The following is a 15289-nucleotide window of genomic DNA, read 5'->3' on the forward strand; positions in this document are numbered from 1 at the left end:
CCTGTCATGTTCCAGCCTGACCTGTCATTTAAACTTACTATCTCTCGTTCTCATTTTTGAAGGCCTCCCACTTTGCATCTATTTCTTTACCCACTATTAGCCTCTCCCAATCAACTTTTGAAAGCTCTTGCCTTACTTCAATTTAGATCTTGAACCTTTAGATCAGGCCTATCCTTTTTATTTTAAAATTAATAGAATTATGATCACTAGCCCAAAGTACTCCCTACTGACACCGCACCTCACTTGCCCTGCCTTATTTCGCAAGAGATCAAGTTTTGCTCCTCCTCTAGTAAGTACATCCACATTCTGAAGCAGAACATTTTCTTGTACACACTTAACACATTCCTCTCCATCAAAGCCCTTAACACTATGGCAGTCGCAGTCTGTGTTTGAAAAGTTAAAATTCCCTACCCTTTACAATCCTATCATTCTTATTATAGAATCCCAAAAGTGTGGATGCAGGCCATTCAACCCATCGAGTCAACAATGAAAGCACTAACAATATTGAATTGTGGATTACCTTAGCTGGGCTTTATTTGGACTGAAATGTAATTTTGAACACCCCATTGCAAAGAAATAAAAGTACTGCTAAATGGTACGAGAGAAGAGGGATTAAGAAAAGAAATTGAAACTTTATCAATAGGGCCAAAAAGTGGACAGTATATTACTGCTATGTTGGAGTCAAAGATTTGGCATAAGTTAACTAAGCAGTAGCATTCTCCAAACAAAAATATGGTGGTCACAATTAATAAAATTCCATTTATTTTCAAATCCATTTTGTAAGTTCATTTGGAACAGATCCCTGGGGCTAAATCTTTACTGAAATACATAAACAATACAAACATGTCCATGTACCTCCTGTGCTTTGCTAAGTCGATCAGGCTTCATTCACTCACTTTGTATCAAGATATTTGTCTGTGTAATAGGATGGTCAGACATAATTCCTAAGAATTTGTTAAATGAACGTTAGATTTGATTTTCACAAACTATCTCTGGGTAGGGAGTTGTAATTGATTTAAATATTTCTGTACTAGTTGGGGGAGCAGAGGAAACTACTTATGCTTGTATCATCCTTTGTAAGAATGTATGCAAAAATTGTACTGGGGAAAAATATTTGAGAATAGGAAATAATGTAGTTGCTGACATTGTCATGAATTGTTGTAGAAAGCAAACCTAGTACTGCTATATTAAACAAGGATGAAGGATGAAACAATCCTAGAAACTTTGCAACTTTGTACAATAACAATGGTTTTTCTTTATTAGATGATGTGGATAGGTATGCAAAACATCAGCCATAAAGTTAAATATAATGAGGTACACCCTTGGTGAAAATCAATAAATAATGAACAGTGCAATTTCTGTAGTAAACAAAATTTTTGGACAACTTGGAACATTGCAGTTGATATCAGAACAGCATGAAACTCCATTCAAATGCCCAAACCATAAAATACAATTTGGTACTTGTAAGTATATCTTGGGCATCTCTATAAAAAACTAAAAAAAAACATCAAACAGAGATATGTACCAACAGGCACTGCCTGCTAGTACTTTCAGGTGGTTACAAACGTACTATAGAGCGCATGGGTCCAGTTGCCCTGCACAAACTGAACAGCATACAACACAATGACAAAGCTCAGTTCCAGCTTAAATAGTTCTTTGGCAGAGTGGTGGATATGTCGCATTCAAATTAAAAATATGCTACCTCATTAGCTAGTTGACACTTCAACAGTTATGTGTTGTGTGTTAACCTGCAGCTACATAGAATCCTCCCCTCTCCCATGACATTTACTTCAGCAGTCATAGACATGTAAAAAACAGAAGGTCAACAAGTGTGCATGGGCAGAAATGCAGAGTTGCAGTTCTACATCAGTGACAAGCAATGGATACAAGTATTATGGTGCAGAACAAATATACTGACATACTCGCAAAACAAAAAAATTAGAAAATGGTGTTAGACTGGGTATTTCTGATTTTAGCTGATGTTGGCAGGATGGCTGCAGTGGGCTCCGCCTTTGCTCTTTATCTCAAGACTATTCCTGAATATTTCAAATATCTGCAGAGGAGGAGTGTGCAGAGATGTGAGGAGAGAGGTGTTGACTTGTACACACATGTGGGAGGTGATTCCATGCACTGATTACATGACGTCAACTGTGGCTGTGCAAAAAGCATACAGGTGACAAAGGTCATGTCACAGGTGACTGATGTCTTTGGGCATCTGCACCAACATGGACTCTCATCAACCATCTTCATAGTGGGAATACATACTCCAGAAACAAATGCAATTACAGTTTTATGCCATGCAAAGATCTGGATAAGATACAGGATGGTATAATTAATAGATCTTTATCTTGCCAAGCAATAACTTGGTAATGTTTGCGTAGTAACTGCAAGGTCAATCAAACTGATGGTCCCTTGAATTCAGTGAAAATAGTTTGCAATACTATAATGCATGTTCAGATTTATCAGTTGTACCAATTTGTATTAAGAACATGTCAATTTAGTCCAGAAATATCCTTCAAAAAATTAAACAGCTTTAATACTGTAATTGGAATAGCTTTAAATGAACACTGGTCTATCTAAAAAACATTTCTAGTGCTAGGCATCTATTCAGTGATTTAATATCAAATTGATTTTATTTCCATGTTGAAAACGGCTTTCTGGTATCCTTCAATCGATTGCCTTTGTTGAGAGAAGGCCCCATACGAGGCTTCCCCTCACATTCCACACCCTCATTTTGTGCTAACTCTTCGTCATATCTGAGGAAAGAAGAAGGAGCGTGAACATCTTTCAGACCAAGAACTATCCAAAAGCTGGCTTCTACAATTTGAAATAAAGCTTTTCATTAAATGCAACTATTCAGACTGTACAAGCGCTGTTGTGCACATGTAAAGCTAGCTCAAACAGACGATCACAGCAATTTCTTCACAAATGCTGAGGTCACTTGTAATGGTTCAAGCAATGCTGGGGAATTGTGCAAAGTGAAGTTGAACGAGAACAGAAGTTGCAGAAGTCAAACGAAAGAAATAAGGGACGTTTAAATGATTATTATAATCAGAGTAAGAAGTCACCCAAAGGAAGAACCTTGTGAGGCAAATAAGGCAGAGATTCAATTAAAGAGATTTTCAGGAGATTGGAAAGGCAATAAACGATTAAAACTTTGAAGGAGAGTCCAGTGGAACAGAATTGTGTACTTTAAAGGAAGAAAATGGATGACAGGAGCAGGGAAATAGTTAAGTTGGGAACAGAGAGATAGACATTAAGCTCTTAAATTGATGGGAGTACGTCACCAACCCTGGTGTGGGTAGTGGGTGTAGGATTAACTTTTCATGTAAACTGAGTGTGCCAATGTACTAATTTGGGACAAGGTCATGTTTGTGGAAACCTTCATTTTCAAGTAAATTGAATCCTTACGTCTTTCTTCCTCTGTAATGGTGCCTTGTGACTTGCTGTCAGAAGAACTGTCAGAACCAACTATTGACTCACTGCCATTCTCTGAAATATGTTAAGGAGGAACAAAAGAAAATAGGAAGGCATAACAATCTGCTAAAAGACTAAACTTACAACAGTTCATAATGTCCAAGTGCTTCCTTCGGTGGGCATCTGCTCCATTTGCAGTCCGGCATCTCACCATTTGGTACAACAATGTTTAAAGTGTCATTGATGAGGTTGTATTTCAGAATACGGTCATTGGCAGTGGTAGAAGAAAGAGAAGGGGATGCATTCACCTAAATGAAGTAATTTAAGTAAAAAAATTGAGGTGCAAAATTGTTTTAATTTTTTTGTTAGAAATCATATTCAGTGATTACCTCAATGAGCCACGGCTTCAATTTGTCATCAATGATGATGTCGTAACCATAACATTCAAAACAGTGGCGATCATTAATCATAACAGGCTGTGAAAATTAAAAAAAAAACATTTTGTTCATGAGGAATTTTGTCAGACAACCACTTAACAAAATGTTGCAACATGGTTTAGATATTAAAATATTGTGAATATCAAATTTAAGACAATGATACAAATACAAAGGCTGCGGTAGCCTTAGACATAATAATGCAAATAATTTTCTTAAGCATCAAAGCTTTTCTTTTAGGGAAGTCATCTGAGCTGACAGTTCCATTCATATCGCCAGACAAGCCTTCCTGTTTGGCAGAAAGATGGCGCTATAAGTCATTATCAAACAGATTTATGATAGGTGGGCTAACAGAGCCAGAGGCTTTAGTGGTGCAAATACACAGTTACAGCATTACAACACATAATATAATGGTCTTTCAATAAAAGAGCTGGGCACCTTATATCTATGTTCTCAATATAATAACAAGAAAGAAAATAAGAGCATTACACAGCATTTTCAGGACCGGGGTCTTTTCAATGTGCTTTACGGTGAATGAATTATTTTTGAAGTGTAATATATTAAATGTGATAGCTTATTTGTGCACAGACAGCTCCCATACACAAGAGTACACTCAAAGCTCTCGTGTTGTTCACAGCCCTGGCAACTGTGTCTTTAAAGTCCAGGAAATTTAGTCCTGTTCTCACTTAATTGCTGTTTTCCCCTTGTTTGAATTTGGTAATCCTAGAGGTTTGGAAAAGATTACTTCCTAATTAGTGCATAAATTATAAATTTAGGAAAACCAGAATCTGAGATTTACACAATTCAATATGACTATGGATTTATACACTGTACCTAACCCCTCATGCTTCTTCATATCCTCACAAATGGCCCACAAACAAGTCGAATAACTAATCTATATCATATTAAAGCACCACATTATATTTCAATGGCATTAAAATATTTTTCTGGGATCTGTAATGAAAAAAAATTATAGCTTGCAGGGTAAAAAAAGTATCAACATTTCTAAAGCACCTTATCATGTACTCACTATCCCAAAGTACTTTACAATGAATACACTGATTTTCAAGTGTAACTGATAAAACATAGAACAGTACAGGCCCTTCAGCCCTCAACGTTGTGCTGGGCATCTATCCTACTCTAAGCTATTGTTGCAATGTAATTAAAGACAGCAACCAAATTTCACACAGCAAAGTCACAGTCAGATAATTAAAGATATTTTTGTTTTTTTTTTAATTTTCTTTTGTGCTGTTCAATATAGGCCAGGTCCTTGTGCACCTTCATTTTACTGAGGGATTATTTAGGGTCACCTGGAATGGCAGATTGTTTAATACTTTGTTCAAAAAGATGGCTCATGCAATAACACAGCACACGTTCAATACTACACTGAAGCATCAGCTGGGGTTGTGCTCTCATGTTCATACTGGGCTTGAACTTGCACCCTTTTCCATCAGAGAGAGAGAGAGAGAGAGAGAGAGAGAGAGAGATAAGAAGTGCCATTAAACTGAGCCAAACCAACAGGAAAGAATTTACTTCATTTTCCCCTATTTACCAATTGATATTGAAGTGTTTTACATGATCTCTTGCAATCTCCAATTTCCAAACTGTTTCCTATTAGACATTACTCATTTACTAATTCCTTACATCTGTCATCACTTAGGCTGCAATGCTCCCCTGGAACTCCAACCCATCACATATTAATCCCAGTGCCACTCTGAGAAATTACATTATGCATATATTACATCTTTAAAAATTAAGATTTATGTTCATTTGATAAAGCCAATGCTTTCTCATTATTTTACTTTGTTCCTCAGTTCCCACATCTCTACCATCTTGCAATGCACAGTAACAATATTGAACAAAATAGACTAAATAGTCAAAGCAATAGCAAAAGGTTCTTTATAAAGGATTTTATTTTGAGGTATAAGCTACTTCTTTGTATACTCAACCTGTATCATTGCTAAATAAACTTGTGGTACACTGACAAACAGCATTACCTACAGAATCAGAAGAGTACCCTACATAAGATTGTACAGCAAGTAAAATCCAGCTGTTTAAAATATGAATTGAGTAAGAACACCAGAAAGACAAAAATAATAGTAATTAGAAGGAATGCATCATCTATAACTAGAGTGAGGATTTAAGTGGACGGTGTCATTCTGAAACAAGCTTGTCATCGAGTCATAGAGATGTAAAGCATGGAAACAGACCCTTTGGTCCAATTTGTCCACGCTGACCAGATATCCCAACCTAATCTAGTCCCACTTGCCAGCACCTGGCCCATATCCTTCCAAACCCTTCTTATTCATATACCCATCCAGATGCCGTTCCAATGTTGCAATTGTACCAGCCTCCACCACTTCCTCTGGTAGCTCATTCCATATACGCACCACCCTCTGTGTGAAAAAGTTGCCCCTTAGGTCTCTATTAAATTCTTCCTCTTTCACCCTAAACCTATGCCCTCTAGTTCTGGACTCCCCCAGCCCAGAGAAAAGACCTTGTCTGTTTACTCTATCCATGCCCCTCATGATTTTATAAACCTCTATAAAGTCACCCCTCAGCCTCCAACGCTCCAGGGAAAACAGCTGCAGCCTATTCAACCTCTCCCTATAGCTCAAATCCTCCAACCCTGGCATGGTCCTTGTAGATCTTTTCTGAACCCTTTCAAGTTTCACAACCAGAATTGCATGCAATATTCCAAAAGTGGCCTAACCAAAGTACTGTACAGCCATAACATGACCTCCCAACTTCTGTACTCCATACTCTGACCAATAAAGAAAGCATACCAAACTGTATTATAGACAAATGAGAACAGAAGATAGAATATACAATGCTAAGATCAGATGGCTAGAAATAATTTCACAAAGATGAAGGATCTGTCAACAAGATTCAAGTTTGTAACAAAGAAGAACACTCAAGATAGAGTCGTAGAGATGTACAGCATGGAAACAGACCCTTTGCTCCAACTGGACCATGTTGACCAAATATCCCAACCTAATTTAGTCCCATTTGCCAACACTTGACCCATATCCCTCTAAACCTTTCCTATTCATATACCCATCCAGATGCCTTTTAAATGATGCAATTGTACCAGCCTCTAATACTTCCTCTGGCAGCTCATTCTATACACACACCACCCTCTGTGTGAAAAAGTTGTAGCTTAGGTCTCTTTTATATTGGTGGGCGGCACGGTGGCACAGTGGTTAGCACTGCTGACTCGCAGCTCCAGAGACCCGGGTTCAATTCCCGCCTTAAGCGACTGACTGTGTGGAGTTTGCACATTCTCCCCGTGTCTGCGCCGGGTTTCCTCCGGGTGCTCCGGTTTCCTCCCACAGTCCAAAGATGTGCAGGTCAGGTGAATTGGCCATGTTAAATTGTCCGTAGTGTTAGGTAAGGGGTAAATGTAGGAGTATGGGTGGTTTGCGCTTCGGCGGGTCGGTGTGGACTTGTTGGGCCGAAGGGCCTGTTTCCACACTGTAAAGTAATCTAAAAAAAAAATCTATATCTTTCCCCTCTCGCTCTACACCTATGCCCTCTAGTTCTGGACTCCTCCACCCCAGGGAAAAGACTTTATATATTTACCGTATCCATGCCCCTCATGATTTTATAAACCTCTTTAAGGTTACCACTCAGACTTTGACACTCCAGGGAAAACAGCCCCAGCCTATTCAGCTACATTTAATCCTGTGTGTGTTAGAAACCTGGACAGTAAGAACAAAGGAGAGGCCTTTGAAATACGTACACTAAGATGTATGGTAAAAAATTCCATATACAGACTATAAAACAAATGAAGTAGTGTTTGAAATTGCAAAAGCCAAAAAGAACTCTATAAAGTGACATCCAGAAAAGAAAATGTTAGTGTTTTGGCCATTCAATCAGAGCTGGAAAACTACAGAAATCCCTTCTAGACGGCAAAGTGGAAGGTGTTAGAAAAAGAGGTCGAGCCAGGTATAGTTGGAAGATGGTTGTTGCAGATGACTCACAAGGGATGTGAGGGGACGGCACAAGTATAGACATAGCATGACACAAGATCTCCTGGCAGAAGGAGCTGAAAGCAGCATCAGCTACATTTGATCACAATTAAAAGCATCTTTTAAAAACAAACTGCAGGATATTTTATTTGAGAAAGGTGACCAAACACAAGTCAATTGTGGTGGTTTTTTAAAAAAAATATTATTTGGTGAACAATCAGCTTCTGAGGGGTTCTTCAAACATCTCAGGACCTGGCCATTTGTAAAGAATTGAAGTGGATATTCTTGTACAGGGCAGCAAAGCTATCATCATGGAAAATAGAAACACAGCGAATCTACTTTCACTGTTTAGGACAATATTTGAAAACTCAGAGAAAAATCATTCTCACTTAACTGAAAAAAGCTGTTACATTCACATCATGTCCTTCTCAGATCAACAACATGAAAGAACACTTCAAACATAGTACTCAAGCAACAAATACATGCGTACCTACTCAAAGTGACTTTTACCAAGAAGAATTCAATTTTTTTCCAATTTTTTGCACAGAAAACATGCAGATGCAAGCAGAAAATCTGATCAAAAAGACAAATGATAAAAAATATCAATTGTTTTGAAAGAAACCTTTGTTTGACACACTTACTGCCACAGCCTTCAGTGAGTGAACAACTATCCAGTGAATATCATCAAAGAGTTTATCAGTCACATCCTTTCCCTGAGTACTTTCAAGATACAGTCGCAGGTTGCTTACTGACCATTTCCCACCATGGATTGGATTATAGTCACCCTAGAAACAAAACAATACTTATATAGTTATGTCCCCACAATTTAAAAAATAGAAAGCCTGCTGCCCTCTTCCAACTCCTGTTTGATTTAGCTCCCTCTCTTTCCCTCACCTTTGCTGGTCTGCATTGTCATTAATAAGCTTTGCATGTAAATTAATCCATTGGAGAACACAGGTAATTTACTGGTGGTGGTTAATAAATAAAAAACTACTGCAGATGATTTGGTGATTGGGGGCGGGGGTGAAATCATTCAGTTGTGTCCAAATGCACGAAATAAGTAAATGGTCCTACTCCTGAAAGAAAATTAATGGCCCACATATGTTTGGTGAGAACAGCAATCAGGTCAGTTATTATGCCTTCCACAGACAAATTACCTACCAACATGAGGTACAGACAATGGGTCGAGGTGTTAAGGAAATCCAACTGAAGCTGGTCCACTATGAGACAGCACAATTAGAAACCAAAGGAAAGAAAATGCATACGTTTTTCTGAGAGAGCAAGGTAGATAACATTTACTCAAATGGTTGTCACCTTTGTAAATTCTGATTAATGCAAGCGCAGGGTATTGATTCTGAAAGTAAATCCCTGCTTTGAGGAAAAATAAAGTTTATAATTACAGCAGGGTTTATTCCATCCAATTCTCTCCCATTGCCTACAGTTTTGTGCAGATAAAAATGAGGACGTCAGTCTCCACCTCCAATTGTTAAAAAAATTCTAATGTACCGATGTGAATATTTACACTTTGCACTTGCTTTCTTTTGTGTTGTCTTAAAAAGATTGTTGGTTTGCTGCTTATAGCAAAACAAGTTTGTTTTAGCGACAGAGAAAGGACATTAGGATCAATAAACTTGTTTGTGTGGTATTCCTGTGGGTTAAAGCTGCCTACATTTTGTTCATAAGCAACTTTCTCAACAGCTAGGCGGAAGAGGACATTTGAATCATTTAAACAATGGTCCCGGAAGTAAAACAGCAGCATGCAAACCTGCAACACAGCACAGTTCCACCAGCTTTCATTTGCAAACTTAACTTTTGACCACAATATGTATCTATCTCAACTAACTGACTGGGTAGATACAGGAAAGGGCGACTTCAAAAACAGTAAGAGAAATCATGAGACTTTTTCAATGGAGCAGATAGATAACCATTTAAGTATACTTTTGTGAATTTTACTGCTTTATTCATGATCTAGCACAAAACTGCCTGTGAGAAAAATAACCAGCCTTGACAAAAGATAAATAAACAGAATAGATCAAGAAAGAACAGAGAGTTAACAGATTTGGTAAAGTTTTAGTGAATAAGGTGATAGCAGGAAAAAAGAACAAATGTTAAAGCTAAATGTATGATCTGACTGCACAAAGCATTTGCAACAAAACAGCTAATTAATAACACAAGGACATTTGTCTCAAAACATTTTACAGTCAATAATATACTTTTGCAGTCATTTAAGAAACATAAAAATGAATTTGAGCACACCAAATTCCCACAAACATAATCTGGTTTTGTGATATTGCTACAAAGTTAAATATTGGCCAGAACACAAACATTAACTTGTCTGCTCTCTTTCAAGATAATTTGGTTAGAGACAAAAAAACCGCAGATGCTGGAATCCAAAGTAGACAGGCAGGAGGCTGGAAGAAAACAGCAAGCCAGGCAGCATCAGGAGATGGAGAAGTCAACGTTTCGGGTATAACCCTTCTTCAGGACTGGGGGTGGGTGTAGGGGCTGCTGCAGATAAATGGGGTATCGGAGTCAGGATGGTGAAGAGTTACACCCGAAACATTGACTTCTCCACCTCCTGATGCAGCCTGGCTTGCTGTGTTCTTCCAGCCTCCTGCCTGTTTATTCTTTCAAGATAATACCATGGGATCCTTTGCTTCCACCCAATAGTCAAATCAATTTAAAATCTAATTTTGAAAATAAATGACTTTGATGAAGAATCAGAATACAATGTACCCAGATTTGCCAATCAATGAAAATTAGATGGAAAGTAAGCTTTGAGGAGGAATTGAAGAGGCTGCAATTCAAATTAGACAGATGATATGATTGGGCGAGGTGGAATATAATGTGTAGGAGTGCAAAATTATCCAATGTGAAACAAGAAATAGAAAAACAGAATGTTTTTTAAAATAGCAAGAGACTGGGAAATTTTAGTGTCCTTACACTGGAAAGATATATTTGTCTTAAAGAGATCTTAATACAGGTTTGCTAGACTAATTCCTGGGTTGAGAGGAATTGTACTATAATGGAGAGATTGAGTAGATACGTGGTAAGTGTGGGAAATTGAAATGCTGGAAATTCATAAGGAGCTTAAAAGGATAGATGCTGGGAAGATCTCACCCCTGGCCGAAGAGTCTAGAATTAGGGGGTGTAATCTTAGAAATTAGGGTTGGCCATTTTTGCGTGGGATGAACAGAAATGTATTTTTTTTTAAATATTGTGAATCTGTATAATTCCTGACCTAAGGGGGCAATGGATTCTCAGTTGTTGATTATGTTCAGGATGCAAATTGTTTTTGTTTGATATTGTGTGTATAGTGCAGGAAGGTAAAGTTGAAGGAGAGTATTGACTATTATCTTGTTGAATGGTGGAGCAGGGACAAAAAAAATGTCATGGCTTACTTCTGCTCCTATTTATCATGTTCGTATCTTCTCACATCGGCCAATTAATAATCCAAAATGCAGGATCTTGTCAACTTACCCCATGTTTCTGCACAGATACATTTGTAAGATGCACAAACATGTTATCTAATTCACTGGTGCTTGGAGTGTACTTCATTGTACAAAAACGACAAAATCCTAGTCGATACCTACAATGTAAAGAAAATAAACAACGTGTTTTTGTACTTGGTCGCAAGAGAATTCACTGTCAACTAAACTTCCATTGTCAGATTTCAGTAGCATGCAGTAATAACCTTGTCACTGTTGGTAAAACAAAGATTATTCATATAGTGATTTCACTGGTTTGGCTGAATACCATCTATCTTCTGCATTATGTAACACTTAGATTAGATTAGATTCGATTACTTTACAGTGTGGAAACAGGCCCTTCGGCCCAACAAGTCCACCCCGCCCCGCCGAAGCGCAAACCACCCATACATTTACCCCTTACCTAACACTACGGGCAATTTAGCATGGCCAATTCACCTGACCTGCACATCTTTGGACTGTGGGAGGAAACCGGAGCACCCCAAGGAAACACACGCAGACACGGGGAGAATGTGCAAACTCCACACAGTCAGTCGCCTGAGGCGGGAATTGAACCCGGGTCTCTGGCACTGTGCCACCGTGCCGCCCACTTAAGTTACTTTTGTATCAATGTCTGGCATAGGTATTCTAATTTTAATTGTTAAAGATCATAAACTCTTTGATCAAAGTTTCATTACGCCAATAAACATCATTTTCCCATTTGTTTTAACCATTCAGTACATTTCGTAACACAGCAAACTTTAATGATCTGTGAATTAGTCAAAATTCTCTCCAGTTCCACATTTGAAACAATGTATTTAATCACTTTACTACACTTACTTGATGTTATATCAGAAATATTATTTGTAGATGACTCCACACAGACTTTGCTTTGCTAATTAGAAAACTATACAATGTTGACCTTCGAAATGCGAAAATTCTAATTTTCTGGTGTTCTGATTTCCCAAGCGCTTACAAGCTCGAACGTAAAAAAACTTTCCAAAATTGCAATGAAAAATCTTTTGAGATACATGTGGTGTGTTAAAAAAAATTAAACAGGAGAACAAAAGAACATGAGCAACTGGAGCAGTAGAAAGCCATTTAACCCATTAGGCCTGACCCACCTTCATTAAGATCAGGGCTGATCTGCCCAAGGCCTCAATGACTTATTCGTGCCAACTCCTCATAGATCTTTGAAATAAATAGAGATTTGAAGGCTATCTACTTCCTTTTGATATACTTTTGGCGATATAGCTTCTACAACTTTCTGGGGTAGAGAAGTCCACACATGTTTTCTGCCCCAGAAGAAATTCCTAACATTTCAGTTTTTATTGAATGTCCCCTTATTCTGAAACAACATTCCTTAGTTTGAGATTCCCCCACCAGTGGAAACCTCTTCCCAATATCTATCATGTTTAGCAACCTCTAAACCTTGTATATTTCAATATAATCACCCTTCATTCTTCTAAAATGTAATGAATAAAGGTCTACTGTTTAGACAAGTCAATTCCTTCACCCCAGGAATCAGCTTATTAAATCTCTTTTGAACTGCCTCTATTTTCACTTTGTAATTTTAGTAGTTTCCAAAACTGTACAGGACGAAGATAATAGACTGGATTTATAACATCTTAAGAAAGAGAAGCAAGATTAGATCATTCAGCTCATTGAGCTGTTGCTCTATTTAATAAGATGATGAATGGCCTAACTGAAGCCTTAACTCTCCTTTACTCTCTCTTTGAACTTCTTTGTCAATCAAAGCTCTGCCGAGCTCAGCCTTGAATATACCAATGACCCAACCTCCACTGCTCTCTGTGGAAAAGAATTCCAAAGATCAACAACCTTCTGCATTTCCTTTGTCCTCCCAAGAGTCTCTGGCCATTTGAATGTTGAGAAATCAAGACCTGGAGAGGTTAAACTTTATGAGCATCTGGACAGTGTAATTACATCAGAGCCAATTTTGTAGAAGTGGTTTCAAAGACATTTGAGATTGTTTGACAGTCCTTTGATTGAATCTGCAGACATTGCTAATGAAAATCGCTAGGACTGTTAAGTGTCTCTGGTTTGCAGTCCAAGTCTGATTGCTGTAGAGGAGAGTGGCGATGAAAACTGCTCTGTACACCAAGACTCCTGTTAACTTGCAAAGGTCTTTCTTATCAATCACTCTGCCACACTCTGTAGGCGACCAATTTGGCACATCTGATCTGGTGTTGGATCTCTTCAACAATGGTGGCTTTCAGAGGAAGGTAGACAAGCTGGAGAACACAGCAAGCCAGGCAGCATCAGGAAGTGTAGAAGTCAAAATTTCAGATGTAACTGTTCTTCAGGTCGGGGGAGGTGTAACGGGAGCTGCAGGTAAGGGTCGGTGGGGGGGGGGGGGGGGGGGGAGGAGAAGGGTGGTGAGGTAGAATAAATGAACTCAGGTAGAGGTAGAGGGTACAACCTGCTTGGTCAATGGAAGGAATGAATCCTGTTGATAGCTGGAAGGAAGGGTGGATGAAAGGAATGGAAGGGAGAGGAGGGGCTGGGAAGCGAATCGGGGATAGGAAGGGGGGCTATTTGAAATTGGAGAATCCGGGATGTAGGCTGCCCAGGCGGAAGATGAGGTGTTGTTCCTCCAGTTTTCAGTTTGGTTCGTTCTGGCAATGGAGGAGTCCAGGGATGGTCATGTCGGAAAGGGAGTGGGAAGGGGAATTAAAAGGGCAGTGACTGGGAGGTCAGGTCAGCCCCTGTGGGCCTGGCTGAGATGCTTGGCAAAACTTGCCTTGAGTTTACATTTGATCTCTTCGATGTAGAGAAGACTAGATATAATAAGCTAGGTTGGAGGGGAGGCAGGTGAACCTCTGTCTGGACTATTGGGGACCCTGGATGGAGGTGAGAGGGGTGGTGTGCTAGCAGCTTTTGTATCTTTTCCAGGGAAAGGTACCTTGGGGTTCAGGGGGTTTGGTGGGGAGAGTGGCGCAAACCAAGAATTGTCAAAGGGAATGGTCCTTGCAGAAGGCAGAGAGAGGTGGAGAAGGGAAGATGTTCTTGGTGGTGGGGTCTAAATGGAGTTGGTGAACTGTTTAAGTATGATACTTGTGATGTGAAGGCTGGTGGGATGGTAGGTAAGGACAAGGGGACCCTGTTTTAATTGTGTTTGGGGGCTGGCGGTTTAGTGCAGTGGAGGAGGGAATGAAGGAGTTGGAGTGGAGGACTGGCTGGATGACAGAGGGAGGAAAAGCATGTTCGAAATAGGTGATATCTGGGATGCTTGGAAATTTCTCCTTGACCATGCTGATGTGGCAGATGCGGAGGAACTGGGAGAACAGGATGAAGTTCCATCAGGATGCTGGGTGGGAGGAGGTGTAGTCCAGGTAGTTAGGGAAGTCTGAGGATTTACAGTAAATGTCTATCTGGAGACTTTTGCCAGAGATGCCAGGACGCTGCACTGATGCAGTCATCAATGTAAAGGAGGAAGAGTTGGGGCACAGTGTCTATGTAGGTACTGAGGAGTGACTGTTCAATATAGCCACAGTGCCAGGTGTAGCTGGGGCCTATCTGCAAGTCCATGGCCACCCCCTGGATTTGGAGGATATGGGAGGAGTTAAAGGAAAAGGTTATTAAGGGTGAGGACCAGTTCGACAAGGCAGAGGAGCGTATTGGTGGAGGGGGACTGGATGGGTCTGTTGGAGAGGAAGAAGCTGAGGGCCTGAGGAAATCCTTCTGGGGTATGGATGTGTAGAAGGACAGCACATCCATAGTGAAGACAAAGCATTGAGGTCTGGGGAACTGGAAGTTACTGAAGAGGTGGAGGGCGTGGTTGGTGTCGTAGATATAAGTGGGAAGTATCTTAAACAAGGAGGAGAGGACAGAGTCGAGATAGGACAAGATGAGTTTGGTGGGACAGAAGCATGAGGAGATGATGAGTCGGCCAGGGTAGTTGGGTTTGTGGATCTTGGGGAGCAGGTAGAACTGGGTAGTGTGCAGGCCTGGGGAACGATAAGGCTGGAGGCAGTGGACA

The 15289-nt window shown here is 39.6% G+C and overlaps 1 protein-coding gene across 2 annotated transcripts in view; it reads right to left on the reverse strand.

Annotated features, from left to right (window-relative positions):
• Positions 1-733: 733 nt before the first annotated feature.
• LOC122563273 (polyglutamylase complex subunit TTLL1-like) overlaps positions 734-15289 on the reverse strand; it is a 49221-nt gene continuing 34665 nt past the window's right edge. For both annotated transcript variants that reach the window (XM_087973666.1, XM_043716955.2), the window contains exons 6-10: positions 11303-11411; positions 8464-8607; positions 3807-3893; positions 3562-3725; positions 734-2756 (exon numbers count right to left, since the gene is read on the reverse strand). In XM_087973666.1, coding sequence (XP_087829792.1) covers positions 2633-2756; positions 3562-3725; positions 3807-3893; positions 8464-8607; positions 11303-11411 — 628 coding nt within the window. In that variant the 3' untranslated portion in view covers positions 734-2632. The remainder of the gene's footprint in view (positions 2757-3561; positions 3726-3806; positions 3894-8463; positions 8608-11302; positions 11412-15289) is intronic.

This window comes from Chiloscyllium plagiosum, unplaced genomic scaffold (genome assembly GCF_037043375.1).
Source record: "Chiloscyllium plagiosum isolate Xiang-an unplaced genomic scaffold, Cpla_swu_hap1 HiC_scaffold_26, whole genome shotgun sequence".
Classification (NCBI taxonomy): domain Eukaryota; kingdom Metazoa; phylum Chordata; class Chondrichthyes; order Orectolobiformes; family Hemiscylliidae; genus Chiloscyllium; species Chiloscyllium plagiosum.